Source organism: Microtus pennsylvanicus, chromosome 11, assembly GCF_037038515.1.
Source record: "Microtus pennsylvanicus isolate mMicPen1 chromosome 11, mMicPen1.hap1, whole genome shotgun sequence".
Lineage (NCBI taxonomy): Eukaryota > Metazoa > Chordata > Mammalia > Rodentia > Cricetidae > Microtus > Microtus pennsylvanicus.
Genome location: NC_134589.1, coordinates 43553772 through 43571147, shown reverse-complemented (window position 1 = coordinate 43571147; position 17376 = coordinate 43553772). Strand labels below are relative to the sequence as shown.

The 17376-nt window shown below is 51.2% G+C and overlaps 1 protein-coding gene and 1 long non-coding RNA gene across 28 annotated transcripts in view; both read left to right on the top strand.

Moving 5' to 3' along the window:
- Positions 1-3535, top strand: part of Myo18a (myosin XVIIIA) — a 99224-nt gene extending 95689 nt beyond the window's left edge. For 14 of the 27 annotated variants that reach the window (XM_075991550.1, XM_075991548.1, XM_075991549.1 and 11 more), the window contains one exon: positions 2270-3535. In XM_075991550.1, coding sequence (XP_075847665.1) covers positions 2270-2414 — 145 coding nt within the window. In that variant the 3' untranslated portion in view covers positions 2415-3535. The remainder of the gene's footprint in view (positions 1-2269) is intronic. The other 13 variants (XM_075991537.1, XM_075991536.1, XM_075991535.1 and 10 more) reach the window with 1 other exon arrangement.
- A 10686-nt stretch (positions 3536-14221) lies between these two features.
- Positions 14222-17360, top strand: LOC142860375 (uncharacterized). Its single transcript, XR_012912330.1, has 3 exons — positions 14222-14416; positions 16555-16701; positions 17146-17360. It is a non-coding gene; the product is annotated as an uncharacterized LOC142860375 (long non-coding RNA).
- The last annotated feature ends 16 nt before the right edge of the window (positions 17361-17376 follow it).

The window sequence follows — 17376 nt, the reverse complement described above, 5'->3', positions numbered from 1 at the left end:
GCTTTTTAAACAATTTAGTTAAAACGTTCCAATTGCCAGCCCTGACTCTTGCTCTGGGGACAGGGAGCTGCCTGCCATTGGCTTACTGGTGGTAGTGGCAACAGATGCAGCTATAGAGGGAGACTGGCCAGAGGAGAGCTCAAGAAAGATGGCAAAGGATCTTGTGGCCCTGTCCTTGGCTGCCCCTGCCTCTTCAGTGTCTTTAGAGCGACTGCGTGTACCTGGTGTCTGGGGTTTGGGAGCAGAGGCTGGAGACCCACCTGTGAAAAGAGATGAAGGATGGAAGGAACAGGCCACGCAGGGCTATGCCTCATTTACATCTGGACCCCAGCCCTGGCATCTGCCTCATGCCCTCTGCTCACAGAATAACACCACTGTCTTTCTTCACAGTCAGGCATTCCTTAGCCGGAAAGCAAACCTTTAGCACAGGGTGTGTGGAAATTCTGTGTTAAAGAAGACAATAACTGGCTCCCACTAATTCAGGATTCAAACAACCCCAGGGCTACACTGACCCCCATTTTTCCTGTACTGCATAGTTATTGTTGAGCTTTATAGTTTTGTCCTGGAGATGCTGCAAGGCCCTAAGTGCTTCTGGCCCATCAGAATAAGACTCATTTATGTTCAGTCTAGTTTGTATTAAGTGTGTTTTGTGCTATTCTTATTCCTTTAAAAATGGTAATTCATTCATGAGAAATACGATAACTATTAACCAGACTGCCCTGTTGCTGAGCCATTTTGCATAATTGAACATATATTTTCCCAGGCTCTTCCTTTCTGCCAGGGACCCAGAGACCTGTCTTTACATACCCTCTTCCCGACCCCATCCCCACCCCAGCAGGCAGGAGACTTCTGGTTTGGTCTTGTTTTCTTCTTGTCTGCTCTAGTGGCAGAGTGCCCCAAGGCTGAGGTTCAGGTTCAGATCTTGATTGTGACCTTGGTCCAGGTGCTTCTTCTGTTTGAACCAGCTGGCTTCTCCCCGCCTACCCCCCTCGTAGGTTGCTGGGAGGACAAGACAAAATAGTAAGTCCCAATCAGCAGTTCTTGACCTTCCTAGCGCCGTGAGCCTTAATAGTTCCTCACATTGTGGTGACCCCAGCCATAAAATTATTTCCATTGCTATTTCATAACTGCAGCTTTGCTGCTGCTGTGAATCACAATGTAAATATCTGATATGCAGGAGATCTGATATGCAACCCCAGAGAGGTCGTGACCCGTAAGTTGAGAATCACTGGTCCAGGGGGCACGGCTTCCTATAGGAGGACTCGGTTGTGGAACCTTTTCCTCTGCACCTGCTGCTACCTCCAGGGAAACCTAAAATGCTGTTTGTTTTAAAAAGAGCAGTAAATCAAGGGCCGTCTTTGGGCTCCTAGTTTGGAATATAGCAGGCCTAGCGAGTATAGAAACTGTAGAACAGTTACAAGGGCCTGGAGGCAGAGCCGCGTCCCTTCTTGACTCAACTCAGGCCATGGCAGCAGCTCCGGGGACCCAAATGAGGACAGAGCACCAGCAGAGGTGAAGCTGTATTGGACAGTACCTTCTGCAGGGGTGTTAGACTGCAGTGTATGTGATCAGGGCAGTGGGGACAGGAGGGGGCTCTGAGGTGAGGTCTTGTTGGCTGTTAGATGTCACAATCCTCCTCTCTCTGTGGGATAATGCTTCTTCATATCATCGTCCTCCACAGCTGGGGGCCTGCTGAAGACTCCCAGGAGCTAAGGGCTTTTCCCATTGGTCCGTCCTAAACAGGTCTTGCCAGCCTCTGAATCTCCATCCTTTTTTCAGTAGAGGATGCCATGATCAAGGACAGAGTCTTCCAGGCCCAGGGGATCCTGTCAGGAGTAACAGTAACTTGTTTGAGCGTTTCCTCCTTGGACAAGTTGCAGTCAATCTCGAGTCGTCATCTGTGTGGTCTGTGGTCTACCTGCATTGGAGGAAGGGAGCTGGAAACTCCGAATGCCTGGGTTCCTCCCCATGACTCAGTCCCAGCTTCTCAGGGGAAGGAGCGAGGAACATGCAGCTCTTTCTTAGGCTCACGGAACCCTGGTCCCTGCTGCCACCAGCCTCCCTGCCCTGATATTCTCCAAAGCTTTCTGAGTGTGAGCCCCCTGCTCCTTTCTCTGCGTTAAGCATCTCCTGGGTGAGCCCGGGGGCCTTGACCCACACCGTTGGCATTGACCCAGCGCCATTTAGGTTTGGAAGTACTCAAACAGAGCCTTGGTGGCCCAGAGTAGGAGTATTATTTGGCCTTGACCTTGTTCCTCTCTCTCTGCAGCCCAACCAGCCACTGGAAGTCCCTAGCCCCTGACCCATCAGATGATGAGCACGATCCTGTGGACAGCACCTCCAGACACCGATTCTCCCACAACGGTTTGAGTGACAGCGACACAGAGGCCAAGCCAACAGAGACCAATGCATAGCCCGGGAATGGCTCACGGCCCTCCCACCCCACAGCCTCTCCCAGGAAATGGAGGAGTACCTCTGCCCCCGCTCGACTGCCGATCTGCATGAAAAACACCGCAGCGCTCTGTAAGGGGGACTTTCCAGGCTGTGGGTGTCTGGTAGCTCCACGTGGAAGAGGTGGGGGAAGAGGAGTCTCTGCGAGAACTCCCACTCCCACCTCAGAAATGCCACACTCTTGGCTCCTACCCTGGACCCTGTGGACCATGTCAGGTGGCCTGGCACTTCATGGAGCCAGCGGTGGACCTCCGTGTCAGCCTGCTGCTCAGGGATGGTGGATAGGTTACCTGCTGGGCCACTCCAAGTTGCTAGGCCCACGGGAAAGAGTCAGGAGGGAGCAGCAATGCCTCCCCTCTGCTGGGGTGAGGGCTTTCTCTTCTCAGTGCCTGCTGTCTTTTTACTGTTTAATTTAAATACCCAGACCTCCATGCAGCTGCATCCTTGAGAGTGGGAGGGGCTGCTGTCGCAGCTGGGCCCTGTGGGATGTCTTGGGAATCTCCTCTCCATCTTCTCTCCTCCAGAGGTCCTTTCTCATGTACCCTGCAGCCAGGTGCACTGGTGAGCAGAGCTGGGGCCCTGGCTCTTAAGAGGAAGTGTAGGGAGGCTTGGCAGCCTGGTGCTTCTAGCTTGGGCCTAGCAAACCTTGTTGAGTATTAAGTGCAATGAGCAATTATTTAAGAGCTGATCTCGTCCACCTGCACCAGCCCATGGCTTCCAGCACTGCCTTCCTTCTGTCCACAGTGTAGCCAGCTCATTTGGTGCTGAGGACTTGCGGTGGGCACAGTGGGAGGTAGATGTTTGGTCTGTTTACCAGACCAGAGTCCTAACCCTTTATCATCTTTCTTCTGCCCATGTCCCTGTTCCGACACATACCCCAGACGCAACAACAGGTGGTCTGGGCATCCCAGCTGCTTCCCATAAAAGTCATTGCACCCACTCTACTAGACTTAGGGGCCCAAGAGCAGTGCCTGGTGCTGGACCTGTCTGCCATCCCCCTTCCCTCCTGCAATTGGTTTGTACTTATCGGGCTGTGCTCGCCCTGTGGACTTGATTAAGGAAATAAAAGGCCCCTTCCCTCCTGGCCACACGTGTCACTGCCTCTCCTTGCAGGCTCAGGAGTAATCCAGGGTGACCCCAGGGCAGGGGCAGAGGTGGGATTCTGGTGGTGACATGGAGCCACCTTGGTCTCTGGTGGCCTACTCCCAAGCCAGACCAGTGCCACTCGGGGAGCCTTGGCAGTTGAGCTAGGTGAGGAGATAAGGAAGACGGAACCTCCGCCCCCCCTTTTATATTGAGGCTAGTGGGGTTTGCAGCCCACTATGTTCTCCCTCTCTTCCACCCTCGCTCCCCCACTTCCTCCCTCCCCAACCCTTTTCAAACGTTTGATTTTAGTCTCTCCAAAGGTGACTTTTTGATCAAAATTTGGCAGCATTTTCTCTGTCCCTCCACCCTTTCTGAGCACAGGAAGCTTGAATACGCTGGGAGTACCAGCTTAGATGCCTTCTTGGCCCCTGCCTACACACCTGAGCTAAATCTTATGCTTTGTGGCAGTTATAGGGCAGTCACGCAGATGAGCAAGAAACCAAAGACCCCTCCCCCTCCTCTTCTTCCTCCTCCTCCTCTGAACATTTTTCATGACCAGATACATTTTCTGCAGGAGTTAAGTGGTCTGGGGATGTACAGGTGGCGGGGGAGGCTCTGCTGATGTCAGCCACCCAGGAAGTCAAGAGAGGGAACCAGATGGAAACATCACCAAAACGAGCTGGGGAGAACTATGAGATGGATCCTTCTAGGACAGACCTGCCTGCCCTCCAACAGAGGCAAGGCAATGAAAGTGAAGTTATATTTGTTTGTTGAAACTGAGTCTCACTGCGCAGCCCCGGCTGACCTCCTATTTCCACTTCTCCTGCCTCAGCCTCCCTAATGCGGGATTCCAGGTGTGAGCCGACACACCCAATTTGGGGCGAGAGAAAATTTTTGGTACTCACATAATCTGCTCAGCATTTGAGAAAGCTGTCTTGATTAGCTCCTGTGGCCTGGGCACAGCCCTTTCAGACCAGGGATGTCCCAGTAAGGAATCCGACCCTCAGAACATACGCCTTCCCCTACTGCTGTGTGTCAGTTTCCGTCCTGAGAAGAGTAAATCACAGTGCCTGTCCTCGGGGAAGGTGAGCAGGAGGGCAGAGGAGGTGCTTTGGAGCTCTGAGCCCAGAATGCCTTGGGAAGGGAGACTGAAGGACCCTCGAGACAGTATTTGGAGCTAGGGCATGGGCAGTTAGTGCAGGGACATGCACAGGAAAGGAAGCTTACACAAAGGTCCTGAGTCTGAGTGGGATAAACAGTGCTCATACCACAGCTGCCTGAGAAACCAGAGGTCACAGCACCACCACTACCACCAGTGCTTCTCGAAGCTTCCACATGACCCTCGGCTAGGGTTGTAGACTCCAGGTGATGAAGGGGGCAATTCCCTTGGTTCCCACTCCCTGAGGTCCAAAGGGCCACCAAAGCATGTCTTCATTTGGCTTACACCTAGAAAACTCCATAAGTTCCTGAGTGCCCGCAGTACCTTATTCCTGAGATGTGTGTGAGTCCACAAAACAAAACCGTAGTCCACGTGTCTGTCTTGCAGCCACCCTGTGTCCCCTTCAAACCTCCCTTCTGATCTCCAGCCCTTAGGATTGCTCTGACTCCTGAATAAGAGGCAAGGGCAGGAACCAGAGCCCTTGGGGGACTCCCCATACTGCCCAGATACCACAACAGCAGCCAGTGACCCCCAAACTGCTCCCTTTGTCCTCGAGTCCTCTTGGCAGGTTATCCCAGTTGTCCTTCCCCATCCCCGGCCGGCCCCCCGTGCCTGGTGGCACAGACACTTAGCGATTTGCTCCTTAATTGTCCCCCAGCTAGGCTGCGCAGATGCCGCTCTTTAATCTCTCCTGATAAATGAATCGCGCCGCTCCTTTAATCATATGTTCATATCCAAGCCAATTTGAATCAATTTGGCAGGGAGCATGTTGCAAGAGATGCCATGACTGCTGTTCTCCCCCCAGGGCCTCAGAGCCTCAATGACTTGCAGTCCGCACTCAGCAAGGGGCCCAAGAGGCCCATCTAGGAAGAGGAGTGCCTACCTAAAAGGTGGGGACTTTTTAAAGTCAGCCACCTCATTTGCTTCTTGCACTGCAAGCAGGCTGTGTGGGAATCGAAGATGAATTCCCAAAGGCCTCAGGAGTGGGAGGGACAGGGGATGAGCTCACAGCCTGCCTTGGTCACTGAATAAAGGGCCACATTATCATGCCTGGGAGAAAGTGCTGTCTTAAATCTAACCCTGATCCCTTCTGTTGCCCTTTCATTTCCTCGGAGCTGGCTCTCAGGAACTTGGAACACCTCATCGCCTCTTACACAGCAACACATGTCAGACCAGACTAAGCTGGTTTGTCCCCGCCTGCTGCTGGCAGCTGCAACTCTCTTCATCTTTCCCTAGGCTATCGTCTTCTTTAAACCCTCTAGCCCAGGGACAGCCCTGTACCACGTTCTGCCTTTGGGGTAGCTGCCTCCTCCCTGCCTCAGTTGGAGTTCAGACGCAATGGCAAAAACAAGCAGGCTACCTACACTGCAACCTTTGGGAAAAGGGGCCGGCTCTTCCGGCCTCGGTTTCCTCGTTTGTAAAATGAGGTGGTGTTGCTAGCAAGAACTTTTGATTCCTAAGTTCAGAGCTCATTGCTGCAGCCACAGCACCCTGAAGTGGCATCCGTGGGGCTGGGAGGCCTGGGTGGCGGGGAAGTTCATGGTCTGGTGGGACTTGGCTTCTATCCAAGCCTCTTTCATTCCCTGTCCTCTTCCCTTCCCCACTCTGCCAGTCCCAGCAGGGGTTCTGTCTTTCCCTGGGAAACCAAGAGAGGGGTACCGTTTAGTCAGGTCTCACTTGCAAGTCCACAGCCCTGGCTGTAGAGCTCAGTAGACTGGCACCTGGAGATTATTCCTATATTGCTCCCAGAAGCCACACCTTTTAAAAAGGCAATGTTATCTTTGTCTTGGGTCTCTCTACGTAGCTCTGGCTGTCCTGGAACTGAGTATGCAGACTGGGCTGGCCTTGAACTCACAGAGATCTGCCTGCCTCTGCCTCCCAAGTACTTTGGATCTCTCTTTTCCCAGATCGAATTGTAAGAGTGGTCTGGATTGTTCTGTCTTACCATCACGGTCAACATTGACCTTTTAATGATTTCAGCATCAGGAGGCGAGGAAGCAGAGGCCTCTGGGAAGTCTCAGGAGTGAGAGGAGCTGAGGCAATGATGGGTGGGGCGGGTGAGCGGGAGGAGTGCTTCCCAGCGATCACCTGTTTGGTGAGGAGGTAACAATAGCTCCTGTGCACTGACTTTGCCAGGTCCCCACCTCTCAAACTTGGCTGACATAACCCCTCACAATTCTGTTAAGTGTCATTATCACCTCCCCACCCCCACAGGTCCCTGAGGTTCAGAGAGGTGATGTCAGCGAAGTCTTCTGCTTGGTTCCAGCAACTGGCTAGGCATCTGGAGCCATTCCAGGCTCGTCAGAAAAAGAAAGAGGCAGGAAAGCGAAGCACCACTGTCATAGCCTTCTCAAGCCGCTGTGTGCTTGGTTTTCACCAGGCCGGTCCTGAGGAAGAAAACACTCTTGGCGATTTCAGGATGAAATGCCTACCCCACATTCGTGTTGCTCTTTATAATTTTCCGAGCACCCCCATACGTTATCACATTTGCACCGCACTCCCGCTGTGCCAACAGTATGGATAACGGTTCCACACGGCTCAGAATGCAAATTCTAAGTGATATTCCCTTCATCTAATTTCGTGACGGTAAAACAGAACAATCCAGACCATTCTTGAGATTTGATCTGGGAAGAGAGAGATCCAAAGCAATAGCCGTTTTGGAGCTAACAAGGATGCTAGATCTGCTTAGAAGGAATTTTACAGAGCAATTGAGTTTTCCGCAGTGTTTGCTCCTACGATGGGTCATATCCATAAGGAGATTCCAGAAAGGCTGTGTGCTTTGTGATCGAAGCTGGTGGCACAAATCTCCCAGTAGAATACTTATATGTGCAGATAGAATTTGCTTTTGATATCAAAAGTCAGCTATGACAGTTTTATCAAAAAAATTTTTTAAAGGATATTAAGTTTTGACACCGTTCAGGCAAATTATATTTGAGGTGACTTAAGAGTCAAAGAGTTTCCACATTTTAATAAATTTTTATATGTTTTGTGCCACATTTATGATCTGACTAGATTAGGGAAAGAAGCAAATGCATTTGGGGAAGAGAGGGCGCCAGGGGATTTCAAAGTGGGGAATAAAAGAAAAAAAAGGAGGTAAGGAAAAAAGGTTGGCACCCACCGTGAGAAAGATGCAACTGCAGCCTTTGCAACAGTAAGTCTTTGAAAGACAGGCCAGCGGCCAGCAGCCCGACAAATAAAATCGTGTGTAATGAAATAGGTCCAATGCCTCATTTAAACCCCGGGGCCTGACATCAGCTGCAGGTTGGCACCTTGCTGGAGGGCGGAGTCTGGTCCCTAGGGACTACTATATGATGGAGAGCAAGTCATAGAAACCCTGGTGGGTGGCACTCTCCGGAAGGTTTTGTGCCAAGGACGGTTCTTGTAATGTGCCCCTATGGACCTTGGCTCTTATAGGGGGCATCTCTCCCTAGTGGACACATACTTAGCCATCAAGCAGGCATTGGTGATGGGAAGGGAACTTCTGCTCACGAGGACCTTCTGAAATAAACCAAGAGCAGAGAAGCAGCTTGGGGCTGAAGATGTAGCTCCGGGTACAAAACTTGTCTAGCCTGTGCAACACCCTGGGTTCCATCCCCAGAATGGAGGAAGGAAAGGAAAGAGGGTTGGAGAGGAAGGGAGAGAGGAATGGTTTTATAGCTGTTAAGGGGTCCTTAACTATTACAAGTACACATGACAACTGGCCACGGTAGGGAATGTCTTTATTCCCAACACTCCGGGAGACAGGAACAGATGGGTCTTCCCGAGTTCCAGGCTAGCCTGGTCTATATAACAAATTCCAGGCCGGAACATGAAAAGAAGAAAGTACACATGAGAATGCAGGACAGTAGCTCTGAGTGGTAAAGAACATGTGTAAGGCCTCAGGTTCTCTTCCCAAAACACACGTGTGAGGGAGCTGGAAGGGGGCGTGTCTGTAATCCCGGTACTAGGGCCAGTCTGTAGCACATCAAGCACTTCCCTTCCCTGCTGCTCCCCGCCGTGTGTGTGTGTGTGTGTGTGTGTGTGTGTGTGTGTGTGTGTGTTACGGTATCTGTGCTATTAACATGAAATGTGGATGTGATGTTTGAAAGGCAGTACAGGTGTGGGTGCCAGTGCCAAAGGAGGTCCCTCCGCTGTCCTGTGTGTCTGACTCTTAGCCTCCTCTGTATAGATGTCAGGCTGTGCCTCGTGGGGTGGGGGTGAGGTGGGGCAAACCATGTGGCAAAGCTGCTTAGGCACCGTTTGGCTCCTTGCTCAGGGAATGCCGCCCTTAAAGCAGCAGGCATCTGCTGGCAGGCCTGAGAGCCGAAGCTGAAAGGGACAGATTGGAGGGTGGAAGAGTGGGGAGAAGAGAATCCAGACCTCACTCTCCTCCCACCAGCCCGGAGCCCTGCAGGTGATGGGTCTGGGTCAGGACATTCCTGCTGATAAAGGGACTGGAGGTGAAGTAGGGGTCACGCGAAGATGTAGAAACATATCCCTGCTCTAAAGAGACATTTCTCACTGGCCCAACTTTGTCCTGGCTGATAGATTTGTGCATCTAATGTCTGTTTCCACCTGGGAAGGTTCATCCTTTTAAGGAGAAGGAGAACGTCTTGTTATTAAATCAAGTGACCGGGGAGTTTCTCCAAGGAAGTGAGAAGGTTTGGGTGTAGAAGGGGCCACCTGGGGCTTCAGGCACACCAGAAGGTCTGGGAAGGACAGTGGGTCCCCCAGGGCCTGAGTGCAATTTCCATGTCCCGCCCCACCCCCACCCCGGCTCCCCAGTAGAAATCAGCTACAAATCTCAGCTTGTTGGGAACAGATGGCCTTGGCTGACGAATAAGCCACCGCAGGCTGCTCCACCTGTTCTGGAGCTGGAATAATCAGCTCGAGACGAACATCGATGCTGAAATAACTCATGGCAGCGGGTGATGCGCCGGCACGGATTCCAACACTCTCTTAAGCAGACCCCCTCCCCCTCGCCCCTCCCCAACTGTCCCCTTTCCCCAGCCCTCCCCCCTCTCCAGGCCCCGGAGGCCATCAGAGAAAGTAATGGAGCAGAGATGATTGAGGCCCAAATGGAGCAAGCGAGGCTGGAGGAGGTAGCAGTGCCAGGCAGGGCCGGGTGGAGGGCAGGGCTGTGTGTGTCCTGTGACAGGGAGACTCACCGGATCTGGTGAGAAATTGTCTCAGGGGGCCTTCGAGAACGTGCGAATGACGGGGGCAAGAGGGGCCTGGCAAGGCTGAGGAGCCTGATGGAAGAGAGTAAGGATCTGAGATTTGCTTCATTAAGGAGCGCTATGCAAATAGGACCTAGCTAGGAAGTGGCTCCCGGCACACAGCGACAGCACAGAGAGCTTCTTCCCCGCTGGCTGCGGGTGGGTGCCTGGCGCCAGCAGTCACTCTGCTTGCTTGCTTGCTTGCGGTCAGCTTCCCTTCACCTCCTTGATGAAGTCATCTGGGCTAGTGTGCCCAGCCTGGCGGAGGCAGCTGAGCCCGGGGAAGAGTGGTTGACAGTCAGTGGGGGTCAGGCTTCCTAGGGAGCTGGTGGAGAAAGAGCAATCCTTCAGACAGTGACTTTCTGGTTCACAGAACACAGGGGTCCAGGGCACCAATTCTCAACCTGTGGGCCACGAGCAAAATTACAGTTATGAAGTAGCAATGAAAATAATTTTATGGCTGGAGTCCACCACAGCATGAGGAACTGTGTTAAAGGGTCTGAGCATTTGGAAGGTTGAGAACCACGGCTCTCAAGGCTGCTGGGCACAAGCAGAAGCCTGACGGGGACTCTGCAGTCTGGTTACAGCTCTAAATGCCAAGTTTCTGTGCCTGTGTTGCCTGAGGCCTCAGACATTAGAGGACAGGTCCCTCCCCTGTTGTGTAGGATCCTATGAAACCCTTCTAGAAGCTGGTTCTGTTCTCAGAGGTGTTCTGGGTCCTGCTCTCCTAAGTCCTGGTTCTACTAAGTCATTCCTGCTTGTGAACAAAATGTAAAAAGAGCAATAAAGTGGCCCCATGTCACCCTTAGCCACAACGGTGTCGTCAGGGACTGTGCCCCAACCACTCCCTGCCAGCTGAGGGCAGATCTGAAGATTCATCAGGAGACACTTTTGTATTGACCCTCCCCCAAAAGAAAAGAAAATGGTTCTTAGCTGGGTGGTGGTGGTGCATCCCTTTAATCCTAGCACTTGGGAGACAGAGGCAGGCCCATCTCTGTGAGTTCAAGGTCAGCCTGGTCTACAAAGAGAGTTCCAGGACAGCCAGAGCTGTTACACAGAGAAACCCTGTCTCAAAAAAAACAAAAAAGAAAAGAAGATGGCTTTTAAAAAACACGTAATCACAATACTCTCCTCATACCCAAAAACTAATCAATAGTTTTTTACTCTCAAAGATTCAGTCAGTATTTAAATTTCCCTAATGCTATTACATACTTTTTATTTTACATATATTTATACATGTGTTTTATATAAAACAGATGCACAAGCTTGTAATCCCGAGTACCCAGGAGACTGAGGCAGGAAAATCACAAGTTCAAGGCTAGCCTAGGCAACTTAGTCTGTCTCAAAAATAAAAATAAAACGGGGATAGGGGCCGAGGAGATGGCTCACTGGGTAAAACTCTTGCTTTGTTAGCCTGAGGACCTGGGTTCCGACTCCCCTGAGCCTGTGTAGAAGCTGGACTCGGTGGCACTTCTGCAGTCTCACTGTTGTGACAAGATGGGAGAATCCAGGAGGCTCTCGGGCCAGCTGGCCTGGAGTATTGAGCAGCCATGGCAAGGTGGAAGGTAAAGACAGACACCCGAGGCCTTCTGGTCTCTACACATGGCAAGTTTGCACCCACTTTCACCCACATACATACACAAGCACAAAATGATAAAATAGGAAGAGGTGGGGACAGAGCCCAGGTGTGTCTCATGTCTCATCTGACTGAATTCAGTCCCCAGTGTTAATAAAATGGGGGGGGGGGTGTTCACAACAAGATCCAATAAGATTAAAGGACTTTTAAAAAAAAATGAAAGACTATGTTCACAGCCTTCTCTGTCAGGAATTCTGGTTTAACTGGCCTTGGGTGTGGCGCAGCATCATATTGGTTTTCATGTGCAGCCAGGTTCGAACACCCTGTGTTCCCAGCACTTGGAGGTCCCTGCGAGAGCCTCCCATCCAGGCTGTCTCCCTGGTTTCCGCCGGCACACCAGGCGGCTCACACAGCTGCCGGCATGAACATGCTAGCCAGGAGGTGCTCACCTCCTCCAGGCTCCTCTTCTGAGGTGTGCTGGACGGGGTGTTCCTTTGCCTCCAAGTTCACACCACGCATGCCCGCTGCCATCTCTTTCTCCCCTATGTGCCCAGTGCTTGTTCTTGCCTTGCAAGGATAACGGATTTTTTTTTCTTTTACCCTTTTCTGTGCAAATAGCAAAATTCCTGCCTCGGGAAAAGTGAGAACTTCCCCGGGGGCTGTACTCATTTGCTGTTTAAGAGGTGTGTGCAGAGCTGGAGCTGAGTGAGGGCCTCTGGAAGCCTGGCGGCAGGCCTAAGAGAATAAGGGATCTGAGTAGAATTTGAACCCAGCACATCTCAGGACATCTAAGAAATGACTCTGTCTTAAGATGTCAGTCCCAGGATCAAGGTAAAGAAGTACATTGCTGTCTATAGCTGCCCAGTCTCTGCTTGGAGCTGGCCCCGAACTTGCCTTCTTGTGGTTGCTTCTGCACTCCCAACGGGACCCCTCCACTCTTCTCACTGATTGGATCCCTTCCTCCCTCCTGTGTCCCACACTCCATGCCTCACTGGATGTTGGCGAAACAAATCAAGTCTAAAATAATGAGCAATCAGCTACCCTGATGCTCGGGGCAGCCTGGGCAGGGCTGAGGGAAGGGGTAGAGAGCTGAATCATTTATAAAGCTTAATAAAGATGCAGATGAGCGTTGCTGAGGAGGAACCCCAGAGCTGGGTTTATTCATTATTCAAAGTTATGCAAATGCCACTGGGCATGCATGATAGAATCCTGCCCCTTGTCCCTCCCCCCAACCCCATCGGGCTGACAGATCCAACCCTCCTTGTGTATCCCCCTCCTACACCTAGCAATCCATTTCCAGTCATGCTAGGTAGCCTTCCAGAGGGATTACCTCAGGCCCTGGCCTTCAGGTGAGCCTCTCCAGGCCCAAGGCGCAGGGCTTCTCCATGCCTACCGATACCCACAGAAACATGTTCTAGCATTGCTCACATCCACTGCTTCAGATCTCACATTTCTGCCTAAGGGGGATAGATTTCCCAAAGTCTAATCTAAATCCCTCTTGCTGCATAGAATGTCCAACACAGAAACAACCAGATTCTCTTCAATCGCTCTCCCCGAGAAGTGAGATGCAGGCATGCCTAGAGTCATTTTCCAGCCTGTGTGTGCAGGCCAGTTCTTCTGTTTGCCTGGCTTTGGCCCCTTGCAGGTTGGATTGACATCCCTTAAGCTCTCAAGCCTGTTCAAGGAATACAAAACTTTGTTGAGAGCTGAACCCGGCCTGACCTTCAGATCATTGAGCTCCTAAGGCCTGTCCTCCCTCTGCGCCAATCTTTCCCACTTTCCAACCAAGACCTCATTTGTCAATTTAGTGAGACTGAGGGATGAAGAATTGGGTCAGAGTGGGGAGCGGCATCGATTGCCTCGGCTCCCCTCCTTTTCTGGCCTGGCTCTCCTCCCTCTGCAGCCCGTCTATTTTTAGCCTGCCTCTGTTTTCCGTAGTCTGGTTGGCAACCACTCTGGCCTCTTTCTCTTCATTGCCCTTATCTCTCCCTTGCAGCCTGTGCAGACCCCAGCTGCCCCTCCTGAGGACTCCTACTGCCTCCCAATTGCTTCTGATTTTCTTCCATCTTGAAGATATGTTGGGGCTGCCCAAGAGGGGATGCCTGACCATGCTCTGGCAAAAGGGAGGCAACGAGATGATGCTGTGTTGGGTAAATCCTTCACTATTGTCTTTCAACCCCTTCTGCAGTGACTTTTGCTTCACTGTGATCCCAGACATTTTCCTATGCCACCTCTCCTGTGACCCCATCCAACCACAGCTAAGAAAAGCTCCCTCTGTCCACCCATGCAGGCTGGGCCGTGGCCTCTGGCTTTGTGTGTGCCATGCTCCTGCAGGCTCAGCTTTGGTCTGCAGCTTGCTAGTCTCTCCTTACCTGACCCTGTTTCACCCCATTTTTTGCTACTCTGTTCCCCTACACCCCTTGGCCCCAGGGCTACCGCTCTGCAGCTCTCGGTTGTAGCTTGCATAGGGACTCTCTTGTCTTGTAGAGGCCTAAGGCAGGGTTTGGTAGCCTTCCCCACTTGTCCTTTCTCAGGCTCTGCAAGACATTGGTCTCCCCTTTTGGCTGTCACTGAGAAGCTGAATAAGGCTGGATATTTTGGAAGGGGAACCGCAGCTGGCTGGGGGAGGAGGCCAGCACATTGGAGAGACAGAGGAAACAGAAGGCAGGCGGTGGGCCACGGAGCAGGGGGATGTTCCTTAGCCGGCTCTTGCCAGCTTTGTCAGCATGAGAGTTGCTGAGCTCATAGGCAGGATGCTGGCCCTTCTCAGCATCTGGTCTCTCTGCCCCACCGCCCCCTATGTTATACTACAATGCAGCCCCTTGCTTTGTGGCTCATTCCTTTTCAGACAGAACCACGCTGGCCTTGAGGTCATCCTTCCTTAGCTGAGCATGACCTTGAACTTCTGGTCCTCCTGCCTCCAGCGCCTAAGTGCTGAGATTACAGGTGAGCACCACTCCTGGTTTATGCACTGCTGGGATCTGAACCTGGGGCTGCATGCACACTAGGCAGATACCCTACCAAATGAGCCGCGTCCCCTCAGCCTTTCCTGCCGTTCTCTAGTAGACATCCAGCGCATGGCTCGCCCTTACTGACCCACTCCTCGGTAAGACTGCTGGTGACCATGCATGGAACGGCTCAGCATCTGCCAGACTTTTTTGTCCTTCCTTAGTCCCCCAAAACATTATGTGTTATAGTTTACATGGGTTATAATTTACAGGTCTACTCTACTCTGAGCTTGGAGGTCAAACTGGTCTTTTGAGCGAGTTCCAGGAAAGCCAGGCCTCACAGAGAAACGCTGTCTCAAAAAAATTTTTTTCTTTTAAAATTTACATACATGCATAGCTTACATGTCTTCTCACTGCCACCATGAGCTCCATAAGAGTAAGAATTTTTAACCAGGCAGTGGTGGCACATGCCTTTAATACCAGCACTTGGGAGGCAGAGACTGGACTGGCCTACAGAGCTAGTTCCAGGACAGGCTCAAAACAAAGCTACACAGAGAAGTCCTGTCTCGAAAAACCAAAAAAAAAAAAAAAAAAGGAATATGAATTTTTAAAAATCATGATAGAACACATATAACATCGTCTTAGCTATTTTAGGTGCATAGTTAGCTCAGTGACATTAAACACTTTCACACTGCTGTGTGACCAACTTCCAGAACTTTTTTCATCCTCCAGAACTGAGGCTCTGGATCCATAAAGGAAGCACGATTTCCTCTTTGTCCGCTCAGTCCCTGGCAAGACGCATCCTCTCTGTCCCTCTGCGAATCTCACCACTGGACTCACACAGGCAGATCCGCGCCACATCGGCCCTTCTGTCTCTTCTCTCATTTCACTTAGCATGTCCCCATTTCAGCCACCAAGTGGTACATGTCAGGGTTCTCTTCCTTTGCAAGAGTCAGCACTGCCCCATGACCTGTACAGACTACATTTTGTTTGTCCATTCATGGGTTAATGGACATCTGGGCTGCTTCTGCCTCTTGGCCATTGCGAACAAATGATGCTATAATCGTGGGTGTATAAATATTCTTTTGAGACCCTGCTTTCAGATCTTTAGGAGATATCCCCAGAAGTGGAACTGCCAGATCATAGGCTACTTCTCTTTCCTGCTGGCTAGGTTTATGTTAACTTTTGACACAAGCTAGAGTCATTTGGGAAGAACTTTCAATGGAGAAAATGTCTCCATAAGATCAGACCGCAGGCAAGCCTGCAGGGTATTTTCTTAATTAGTGATTGATGGGGGAGGGCCCAACCCATTGTGGTGGGGCTGCACCTGGGCTAGTGGGCCTGGGTGCTCTAAGAAAGCAAACTAAGCAAGCCAGGAGAGCTAGTCAGTAAGCAGGACCTCTCCAGGGCCTCTGCACCAGCTCAGGACTCCAGGTTCCTGCTGTTTGAGTTCCTGCCCTCACATCCTTGAGCAATGGAGTGTGACCTGAGAGTTGTGAGGTGAAATACACCCTTTCCTCCCCCGAGTTGTTTGTGGTCATGGTGCTGACCACAGCAACAGAGACCCTGACTAACTAAGACAGGCCCGCTCTGCTGATTTACAACAGGGATTTCCATCTGTGTATTTACTGGTTGTCTTGGTTGCTTTTCCTGTTTCTGTGACAAATATCCTGGAATAAAAGCAATTTAGGGAAGAAAGGGATTTATTTGGCTTTCACTTCCAGACTAAAACCCATTATTGAGGGAAGTCAAGGCAGAAACCTAAAAATATCACATCTGTAGTCAAGAACAGAGAGAGGATAAACACATGTATCCTTGCTTAGCTGCCCATACTCAGCTAGCCTTCCCACCCTTACAGAGTGTGGAGGCCTCTGCCTAGGGAATGGTGGTACCCACAGTGGGCTGGGTCTTCCCATGTCAGTAATCAAGACCTGCCCACAGGTCAGTCAGTCTAGGGAACTCCTCCTTAAGAGTCTCTTCCCCGATGATTCTGGATTGTCTTGAGTAGACAGCTAAAACTAACCAGCACACTGAGGCGGCTGCAAAGTACCTGACACATACTAGACACTAAATCAGTATTTATGCATCAAATGAGTAAGTGATAATAAAATTCGATCCTCGCACACCTCTGTGTAGTTGCCATTACAGAGACTGAGTTCCTGAGAACCACCTGAAATGGCCCCCAAAGCAGACTTGGCACGGGGCTGACAGGATGAGCTGGCTCTGGAACTCACTGGAGAAATGAATCAGCTAACGCGTATGTCTGGGCCTTTAAGGACTAGGGTAAGTAGAGTGATTTTACTGGAGGTGTATTTCTTTGTGAATATTTCATTCCTATCGTTCACTTTCCCTGTCATTTCCTCCTGTCATACCCGCCCCTCGTTTTCCCAGCTTCGCTCTCCCCAGAACATGTAAGAGCGTGTTCTCCAGGGTGGAACTGGCCCTCTCTGAAGGTCCCCCGCCCCCCTGGCTTTTGGGTACCGTCTAAGCACATCAAGCTTGCATGCATCCCTGTTCACACCCCTCACCCTTCCACCCACCCAGGGGTAGTTACAAGCCCCATTCTCTTCCAAAGCAATTAGTGCAAGGAGGCCAGCCGCCTCGGTGCTAATGCTGTTTCATTAAGTGGGAGCAATCCTAATGATAATAAAATGGCACATTTAACATTCAAACATTGAACGGGGTTTCTAAGCGAGTGTGTCTCTGGCTTTCTTTCCGGTATAACAGTTCCGTCTTCATAAGGACCTGACAATACACCTTAATGAGAGAGTGGGGAGCCGAGCATCTTTACAGATCTGGGGAGAAGATGAGGATGAGACAAAGGAGCAGACGAGAAGGACACAGGGCATCGACGGATCAGAGACTCCGTGGATTCCTGGGGGTAACGGGCTCTGTGGCACTAATAGATCGTTAGAGCCGATAAATGCGGCGTTACATAGAAAATAAAGGCTTCCTCAG